This window comes from Phascolarctos cinereus, unplaced genomic scaffold (assembly GCF_003287225.1).
Source record: "Phascolarctos cinereus isolate Bilbo 61053 unplaced genomic scaffold, phaCin_HiC Scaffold_726;HRSCAF=1367, whole genome shotgun sequence".
Lineage (NCBI taxonomy): Eukaryota > Metazoa > Chordata > Mammalia > Diprotodontia > Phascolarctidae > Phascolarctos > Phascolarctos cinereus.
In genome coordinates this window covers 424,238,864-424,248,913 of record NW_027556098.1, presented here as the reverse complement: position 1 = coordinate 424,248,913, position 10,050 = coordinate 424,238,864, and the positions used below count along the sequence as shown (strand labels likewise).

Here is a 10,050-nt window from a genome sequence, read left to right as displayed (position 1 = left end):
TTTTCTTCTAACTTTGGCTGCATTGTTTTGGTTTGTATAAACCCTTTCTAGTTTCGTGTAATCAAAATTACCCATTTTATCTCCTATCAACATTTACCTTTTGTTTGGTCATGGGCTTTTTCTCTACCCAGAGATTGGACAGGTAGTTTCTTCCAGGCTACACTAATTTGCTTATGATTATCACTGTTTATCTAAGTTACACACCCTCTTTGAACTTATCATGGTATATGATACAAGATGTTGGTAAATGCCTATTTCTGCCAGACTACTTTCCAGTGTTAAACCAAGCTCTCCTCGCCTTTAAGGTGGCAGCTGCCAAATCTTACTCTGGCTCCTTGGTATGGAAACTTTCTTTTTAGGTACTTACAGTTTTTTTTCTTTGACCTGGAAGTCCTGGTTTCTCCATGAAAATTCTGGGAGTTTTCTTCTTTCAGAAAGTGACCAGTGGATTCTTTCTATTTTCACTTTTTCATCCGGTTCTAAGAGTTCTGGGCAATTTTCATTTATAATTTCTTGAAATATGATATCCAGGATTTTTTTTGCCATGGTTTTTAGATGGTCTAAAAATTATTAATTTATCTCTCTTTAATTTGTTTTCCAGGTCAGTTGCTTTCAATTTTATATTTCTCACATTTTTTTTTTTACATTTTATAATTTTGTTTTACTATTTCTTATTGACTCACTGGGTTATTTGTTTGTGTTTGGTTCATTCTAATTTCCAGGGCATTCAGTTCTTGTGTTAGGATTTCCACTACAGATTCTCAGCTGTCAATATTTTTTGCCATTCTTTTCTCCTTAGCTATTCCACTTTGTCTCTCATTTTATTTCTTCCAGGTATTCTTGTAGTCCTTGTGGCTCAGATATTTCTTGTTCTCTGAGGATTTAATTAAACTTATGAGATTGCTCTCTTCTTCAGGGCTTACCCTTTGGGCAACTCTCAGTCAGTTCTGCTATTAAATCAGCATGCTATATAAAACAGCACAATAAAAAAAACAGTGCTTATGGAGGAAATGGAGTTAGGGACACAATATTTCCAGCCAAGGACATTTCTTTTATTTTTGTGGTATTTTCTCTGATGGTCCATAATTCCTTCATGACTGTTGCTTGAGAGATATCACACATCCTCATTTCTTTCAAAATGTTTTATTTCAATCTTCTATTCAATACTTAAAGCTTTCTTTTTGCATATACTGCTTGGCATTTTTGAACCAGGACACTTAAAGATATTTGGGATGTTGAATGAGTGAGGGGTTTTTTTTTAAATATAAAAAGGTTCACAAATGCAAAAAAATAGCAAAAGACAACCTTATATGATAACCCATATATGTGGTGAACTGAGGTAGATGTTTGAGATGTGTGCATATGTATGTTTTGTGTATTTCTACAAGGCTTGGTTCAGGTTGTGAAGTCAGACAAAAGTGTGCCAAAGTAAATATAAAATTAATATCGTGCTCAAATTATTCACCTATATATCAATTGCATTGGGACAAATAATGTTTTCAGAACAAGTGTTCTAGCAGACCTGCCCATATTTGAAGTTTTCCTTGGTTCTGTCCTAGCGCAGCTGCCATCTTTCCACACCCCTGCCTCACGCCTGCTACACAATTATCCCAGCCAAATTGGCTCATTTTCTTTACCCCTTCTGGACCATTCCATCTTACATCCCTATGCCTTTGTAAAGGCTCTCTCCCTTCTAGGCATACCCAGGGGTGCTGTGAGGCTTAAATAAGTTGATGGGTGTAAAGCACTTTGAAAAACCTTAAAGTGCTAGTTACCCTCCTCTTCCTCCTTGTTACACTTACCAGGTCTCCAGCCTCGTGATGACTTCATTCCTTGAGCTTTCTATTGCATTCCTATTGAGCTCAAGCAATGTTATAGAGTAATATAGGGGTGTGCTGGTAAATGTTTAACAACCAGGCTCTCCAAAATACAAAGTAAATATGTTCACATGCTTTTAAGTTTCATCTTTATTATTAACCCATTCTTAAGTCTATATAATCAACAGAACAATAAATCAAGTCTTGATTTGTATAAATTGCTGATTTCTGAGATACAAATGCTCACAGTGAAAATCTCAACAATCATCTCTCCCAAGCCAGTGAGAGCTGGCTCCAGCACAACCCTGGGTATGCTCTAGAGAATTTCATATCAGCCTTTGGAACCTGTAGCTTCTTTAAAGGCTCAGCCCAAGCCCTGCCTCCTACAAGCGGACTATCCTGAATCTTTCAGCTATTACTGAAGCACCCCCACCCAATTACTTTGTGTATGTTTATCTGTATGCATATGATTTCCCCAAGAAGAAAGAAAGCTTTATGAGAGCAGAACTGAAGCTGTATTTCAGTTAATCTCAATTCTAATTCCTGTATTTGTTGGTCATAGCATCTGCTCACTTAAAAGAGAGTACATATTCTAGTAACAGAATCAGATTTAGAAGGGACACCAGACATTATCTAATCCAACTCCTAACAGAACAACACACACACACACACACACACACACACACACACACACACCCTTAACAACATATAAAAAAGTGGTCATCCAACTTTGGTGTGAAGACAAGTGTAGGGAAGTCCCCATCTTCCAAGGCATCCCCGTTTCACTTTTGGCTAATTTTAATTGTTAGGCAATCTGCCCTTATATTCAATCTAAATTTATTGTTCATAACTTTTGACTCAAGAATATACTTTCACCATTACATATTAAGGAATATTTTTATTAGATATTTGTATCAATTCCCCACAAATATTTAATATGGCACAGAGATAAATAATATACTGATTTGCAAGCATATTTATGAAGTAAAAGTTCTCTCCCCCCCCAATCTCCTTTATTTCTTGTTTGGTTAATTCTTCCCCAGCCATAAATGTAAAAAGTTACTCCTTCCATTCTTAAAAAACCTGATTTGACATTTATATTACATATTTACTTGACACTTAGTATATGTCATAGGATACCGTTCTGAGTCTATTTTCTGCCAAAATGCTTTCTAGTTTTCTTAACAGTTCTTGTCAAATCACGAGTCCTTCTATAAGTAGTTTCTTTGGATTAGTCAAACAGTAGGCCACTGAATCAGTGTTACTTGTCTAGGTTTACAAGATTTTCCCCCTTAAAATCAAAATAATTTATCTGATCCTCCTTAGCATTTTAATTCCTAATTTGAAGTAAATGTCTCTCTAAACAAGTGATTCTGTAGTAAATCAGTATCCATGCTAGGGAGGAGAAAAGGAGAAAGCCCTCATATGAAAATGTACATATGAAAATCACATTTGGGGAAAGCTTTCCACCCAGCTCAAGCCTCAGGAGGGTTAGAGACAAGAGTGCTGCAAATCTCTAAGACTGCAATCAAACCAATTCATGGGAGTGATAGGTGAGGGCAGTAACAGCTTTAAAGATAGCTTCTTAGTTTTCCCACTTTTAATTATTAAAATAGGAAAGGCTGAGTCTTCTGTGTGTTAATTTCCCTTCATTCCTTAGAATCCTAGGGTACTGACTAGTAAAATGTTGCTTCTTCCACTCCAAGGACTACACCTTAGGATCTCTAAGTGTAAAATGGATTAAATGGGATAAGGGCCATAGGATTTGAATTTTCATTTCTTCTATCACTATACAACGAATCTTAGGAAGGAAGGTGTGGAGTCCCTGTTGGGGAAAAGCCAAAATACACAATAAGAAGTGAAAGCCATTAACTTAAACTCTGCAAAAGTTAGAAGCCTGGACACGATGACTTGTTAAAAAATCATAACATAGATACAAAATTGTAACTTAGGTACTGTGACCAGTACCTAACTTTGAGTTGCCTGGGCATTTACCCAGCAGCACTGGGTAAACACCTGGATGTCTGAGAATTGGGTACAATACCAAGTATAACTAAAATATTAGCTAAAATATTAACTAAGCAGAAAAACCCAAAGTATCCACCAGTCCACAGTGAAGCACTCTATGGCTCCCCCTCTCTTTGTCTGATATCTACAATTGCCACAGAGATTTTTGGGAGTCTTTGCAGAGATCCACCATCAGTGTGGCTGCCATCCCAGACTGAAGATTGTTATTTTCTTGGCAGGGATCCATCATACTGCCCCAGTGTAAGCAACCCAATTGATTAAACTATGACCTACACTCAATCTAGGACTCCTTGGCCCCTTCTTTTGTATAAAACTTACTCCACTATTTGGGAGGGAAGTACAGGATTCCCTTGGTGGGGGAATTCTGGACCTTACAGAAAAATATAAACATTTATTAAATGCCTACTATGTGACAGGAACTGGGTTAAGCACTTAACAAAAATCCTTTTATTTAATTTTCACAACTCAGAGAGGTAGAGACTATCATTATTCCCATTTTACAGATGAGGAAACTGAAGCAACAGTTAAGTGACTTGCCCAGGGTCATACAGCTAGGAAGTATGAGGCCAGATTTGAACTCGTTCTCTTTTCTCCAGGCCCACCACTCTGTGCATTGTGGTGTCCCCTAGCTGCCTCTAACAAGGGGATGTGGACATCTTATTGGTGATCCAGGTGTATAAGGCCATTTGGATCCAGGTGAATGCATTTATGAAATCATAATTTTGAAGCCAGGAGAAGAGTTTCTCAGCTGTATTATGAGTGTAAGACCAAAAAATGGGAAGAAAAATTACATACACTTGCAAACAAAAAAAAAATTGGCATAAGCACAAGTCATGGCAACCCATGATCCAGCAAGCATTTATTAACCATTTACTAGGCACTGTGCCAAGTACTTGGGATACAAAGAAAAAAAAATCACTGTCCCCAAGGAGCTCATAATTCTAATTAGAGAGAAGGCACTAGCAATAGGAAAGTCCTCCTGCTGATGGTGATTGTTGCGGCTGTTGTTTGCCCTTCATTCTCAAAAAGGGCCATGACTTCAGGGAGGTGATGCCATGACTCGCAAGTGAATTGGATTTAAGTGAGGGAGGGCTGTGCAAAGGCACCAGTCTCATCTGGGGCCATCTGGGTCTAGTGGCCAGGGGACGACTGGAAACGGCCCAGGGCGATTTGAGTTGAATACTGAAGGAAGCCAAAGAGATTTAGGAGAGAGTATCCCAGGCATGGCAAAGAGGCAGTATAAAGATGCAGTATAGAAATGGAGAGTCATGCATGAGAAACAGCAATGACCAGGGTAGCTGGACCCTAGAGAGTGGGGAGGAAAGCAAAGTGTAAGAAAATGGGAAGGGGGTCAGGTCAGGAAGGAATTTAAGCACCAAGAAACTGTCCATTTGACGCTACAGGCAAGAGGCGGCATTGAATGAAGCTCATCCATTGGGGTGGGGTGATAATGCTATCAGACCTGTGCTTTAGGAAACTCACTGTGGTAAGTGGGTAGAGGAGCATTGCCACAGGGGCTCCAACACTAAACAGCTTGGTCATTACCAGCCAAAAGGCCTACTCTTCTAATATAACAGGGCAAAGAACTATTAAGGACCTACAGGTTTCCTTTTGTAAATGAAAGGGATAGAAACTCAATAGATTTCAAAAATAATGTTAAAAGAAAAAAAGAAAATCACTTAAACTACATAAGCAGAAAACATTCCAATGGTTTTATTACAAAGAATTTTTTGGTAATATTGTCATTTAAACAATTCATAACTCTATAAGCCATGTTAACAGCATGCCTGTTTCGCCACAGCCATGCCACTCCTTAATTTCATCACTTTTCAGTGATGATGTGGAAGGGCAAATTTGTCAAACTTGACAAATTCTTGGTGGGAGAGCATCAAACAGCCCAGAAGTATGGAGAACCAGATAAAAATGTAATTGGGAAACATTTAACAAAATAAATAAAAATACAATACAATAGAGCTAATGCTAATCTGTGGTTCTCCGAGTCAATAGCAAACCAGTAGAGATCAGTTTCTCAGTTTGACACTATTAGGAAATCTGATGTTTCCATTTGAATTCTTTCAAGTAGCAGAGATTTTGAACATCCTTTCATGTGATTGTGGACATATTGTTTCTCTCCTTTTGAAAACTGCCCATTCACAAATTCTGATAATTTCCCCGCTGCAGAATGGCTCACACAGCTATAGAGTTGTCAGATCCTTATCAAGTTCTCATGTCAGACTTCTGTGAGAAGGCTGTGGAGTGGGAAATGAGCTCTGTCCAGAAATGACTATGATGTAAAAACTGAAGGCATCAGTAAAACTTACTGCAAAGTGCGAATGCACTTACATACATACATCTGAATACTGCAACTTATTTTTAAAAACCAAGACTTTTTAAAATAGTAGTTTAAGTGCTATTGATTCTGCAGAGATCACACCAGGAGCACTGACTTGTGCAACTCTATGGCTACATAGAGGTAGTCAATAGACCATAGTGAGGAGACCCAAAGGAAGACGAAGATACTTTTCTCTATGGCTAGTAACAGCTCAGCATCCTTGACTTTCCAGCACTGAACAAAAGGCAGGCTGCCGTGATGCTTTCCCATCATTATTAGACCTCTATGGTTCACCTCCAGTATGAATCCATGAACATCACAGATTTCAAGACAGAAGGTATGTAAGAAGTCATTGAGTTCAGGCCTCTCACTTGCTTGGGCTAAGAGATAGGAAGTAACCTTCAAACAGTTACACAACTCACAAGTTTCTGTGGCAGGATTTGAATCCAGGTCTTGCTGACTTCCCGACACTATTCACTACACCACACTGCCATGGTTATTGAACTGCGGTGGCAAAGATAAGGGGGCACTACATCTAGCCACGTGTAATATCCCTTTAGCCTGTGGGTCTATTTCGAGTGAAAATGGGCAGTTATGATTAACCCTTATGGGTAGCCTTCCCATCCCTCAGTTCTTCTCCAATGCCAACCAAAAGATGGAGGGCCCCTTGGAATAGATTTGGATGTCTTTGCATCTCCTCCCCTGAAACGTAAAGGCCAGGCAGGGGCTGATCAGTTGTGAGCTCAGCATGCTTATGTTTTCTGACACTTACTGCTGGTATTGCACATAACAAGGTATGAAATAAAGCCATTCACTAACATCTTCTACATTACAATAAAGTGGGTTCTCTTTTGACTGCACAATCTTTTCATTCTGTATTAATTCTCTGACCCTTTCTCTGAAAGGTTTCAACTAGTGCTAAAGGCTTTCTCATATTTAATTGAATACATGGAGTTTATCAGCAAGGTGTCCTTTCTGGCTGATGATTCCATATTCATTGTTTTAATGTATTTTCTCCCCCAAATATGAGCTCTCTAATATAGTCAAGCATTAAGCATATCTGAAGGCTTTCCCATATTCATTCTGGTCAAAGGCTTAACCTCTAGCATGATGTGTGTTTTGTAAGTTTTCCTTGCGGTAGAAAAGCTTTCCTACATTCATTGCATAAACAGGATTTTCGCACAGAATCACAGATTTAGAGTTGTCCAAATCCCCCATTTTATAGATGAGAAAACTGAGGCTGAGAGAGATTAAGTAATTTTCATGGTGTCACACAGCTAGGAAATCTTTGAGACAAAATTTAAATTCAGGTCTTCCTGATTCCAAGGACAGAACATTCCACTGGACCACCTAGTTGCCTTCTTGGCATTCTCCCCTGTATGAATTCTCATGTTTGATAACTAATGACCTCTGGCTAAAGTTTTCCAAATTCATAACACTCAAAGGATTTCTCTCAAATATGAATTCTGATGGTCAGTAAATCGATCCTTTCAGGTAAAGGCTTTCCATAATTACATCTAATGGATTTCTCTCTAACACACTTTTCAGAATTTTCTGATGTTCATTAAGCTGAGATTTGTAGTGAAATATTTCCCATTAATTACCCTCAAAGGGTACCTGTCCAGAATGAATTATCTGATGTGCAATAAATGATAGAATTTCCAAATTTATTGTACTCAAAATGTTTCTCTTCTGTATGAATTTTCTGATGTTTAATAAATGATGACCTCTCACTGAAGTTTTTCCCACATTCTCTACACTCAAAAGATTTCCTGCTAGTATGAGTTCTCTGATGTACAGTAAGCTGAGATCTGTTGTAGTAGGCCTTTCCACATTCATTACACTCAAAGGGCTTCTCTCCTGTATGAATTCTCTGATGTGAAATAAGGGATGACTTCCAGCTGAAGTTTTTCCAACAATCAGTACATTCAAAGGGTTTCTCCCCAGTATGGGTTCTCTGGTGTTTAATAAGTGATGACCTCTGGTTGAAGTTTTTCCCACATTCTGCACACTCAAAGGGTTTCTCTCCGGTATGAATTCTCTGATGTGAAATAAGTGATGACCTCAGGCTGAAGTTTTTCCCACATTCTGCACACTCAAAGGGTTTCTCTCCAGTATGAATTCTCTGATGTTCAGTAAAGTGAGATTTGTTGTAGAAGGCTTTCCCACATTCAGTGCATTCAAAGGGTTTCTCTCCAGTATGAATTCTCTGGTGCTGAATAAGTGATGACCTCACGGTGAAATTTTTTCCACATTCAATACACTCAAAGGGTTTCTCACCAGTATGGATTCTCTGGTGTTCAGTAAGTTGAGATCTTCTATAGAAGGCTTTCCCACATTCATTACACAAAAAAGTTTTCTCTCCAGTGTGAATTCTCTGGTGTAAAATGAGCTGAGATTTGTCATAGAAGGCCCTCCCACATTCACTGCAAGTGAAGGCTTTTTTTCCAGTATGAATGCTCAGATGAGAAGTGAGTGATGATCTTTGGCTAAAGTTTTTCCCACATTCGTTACACTCAAAGGGCTTTTCTCCAGTATGGATTCTCTGATGGGAAATTAGGGATGATCTCTGGCTAAAGTTTTTCCCACATTCATTACATTCAAAAGGTTTTTCTCCAGTATGTATTCTCTGATGGGAAATAAGTGATGACTTCAGGCTAAAGTTCTTCCCACATTCCTTACATTCAAAGGGTTTCTCTCCTGTATGAATTCTCTGATGAACAGTAAGTTGAGATTTGTTGTAGAAGGCCTTCCCACATTCACTACACTCAAAGGGTTTATTGCCAGTGTGAATTCTCTGATGTGAAATAAGGGATGACCTTTGGCTAAAGTTTTTCCCACATTCACTACATTCAAAGAGTTTCTGTTCAGTATAAATTCTGTGATGTGCACCAAGCTTACATTCCCAATGAAAGGCTTTGTCACATTCATTAGAATTAAAGGGTTCTTTCCCAACACATGCTTTCTCATGTAGAAGAAACACTTTCCCTGATTCATTAAAAAGATGGAGTTTCTTCTGAGTATGAATTTTCTGATAATCATTAGGTCTTCCCAAATGACTAAAGGCATTTTCACCGTCTTTAAGTTTACAGGGTTCCTCACCAGTATGAATCATTTCCTGTAAAAGGAAGCAAGAATTATTAATGAAGGCTTTCCAGCATCACTCACAAAGTTCCTCTTCCAGTATGTATTCTCTAACAGAAAGAAATGCTCTTTTTACTTAAGGCTTTCTCTAGTCCATAAGCCTGTGAAATGCTTCATGGGTTGGGTGTTAAGTGAAGGGATGTCTATATTTGTTGGCCTTACAAAGTGTCTTACCTGAGGACATTCTATTACAGCTAAAAACTATTTGCAGCTCTGGCCAAGTATGTCATATTCACAATGACTGACCCCAGACTGCAACTTCTACCAAATGTACTGAATTCAGAGATATAATTCACCTTATCACAAGTATTTCATGGGAGGAATTTGACCCAATCCTGATCTCACCCATTTCTCTTCATTCCCATCTGCTGCTTCCCTAAACTGAAACTCCCAGCTTCTCTGTGCACTTTGCCATCCCCTAGACCAACCTCTTGCAGTCTCTCCTGAGGGGATGCTGTCAGGTGAGTGGTCTGATGCACAGCTGGATCCTCAGTGTCACGTTGCTGCTCCTGACAAAGGGACCCTGAAGGAAACCAAAAAGTCAATATTCACTTTAATCTGATCAAAGAAAAAGAGAACTGTTTGACATTTAAGTGTGAGACTCTGTTCCATCAAGGAGAATGATGATTTATCTGCAAAACACAGAACACTGATCTAGAGGCACTGAAACCACAAGGAGCAAAGGAGGGGTAACAGAGAACCTGGATCATCAGAACCTACGTGAATTAC

The 10,050-nt window shown here is 38.7% G+C and overlaps 1 protein-coding gene across 1 annotated transcript in view; it reads right to left on the bottom strand.

Annotated features, from left to right (window-relative positions):
• Window positions 1–5,530: 5,530 nt before the first annotated feature.
• Window positions 5,531–10,050, bottom strand: part of LOC110197819 (uncharacterized) — a 50,702-nt gene continuing 46,182 nt past the window's right edge. Inside the window, 3 exon segments of the mRNA XM_078146284.1 lie at window positions 5,531–7,947; window positions 7,949–9,295; window positions 9,750–9,844. Of these exon segments, the coding sequence (XP_078002410.1) occupies window positions 7,774–7,947; window positions 7,949–9,295; window positions 9,750–9,844 (1,616 nt within the window). The 3' untranslated portion in view covers window positions 5,531–7,773.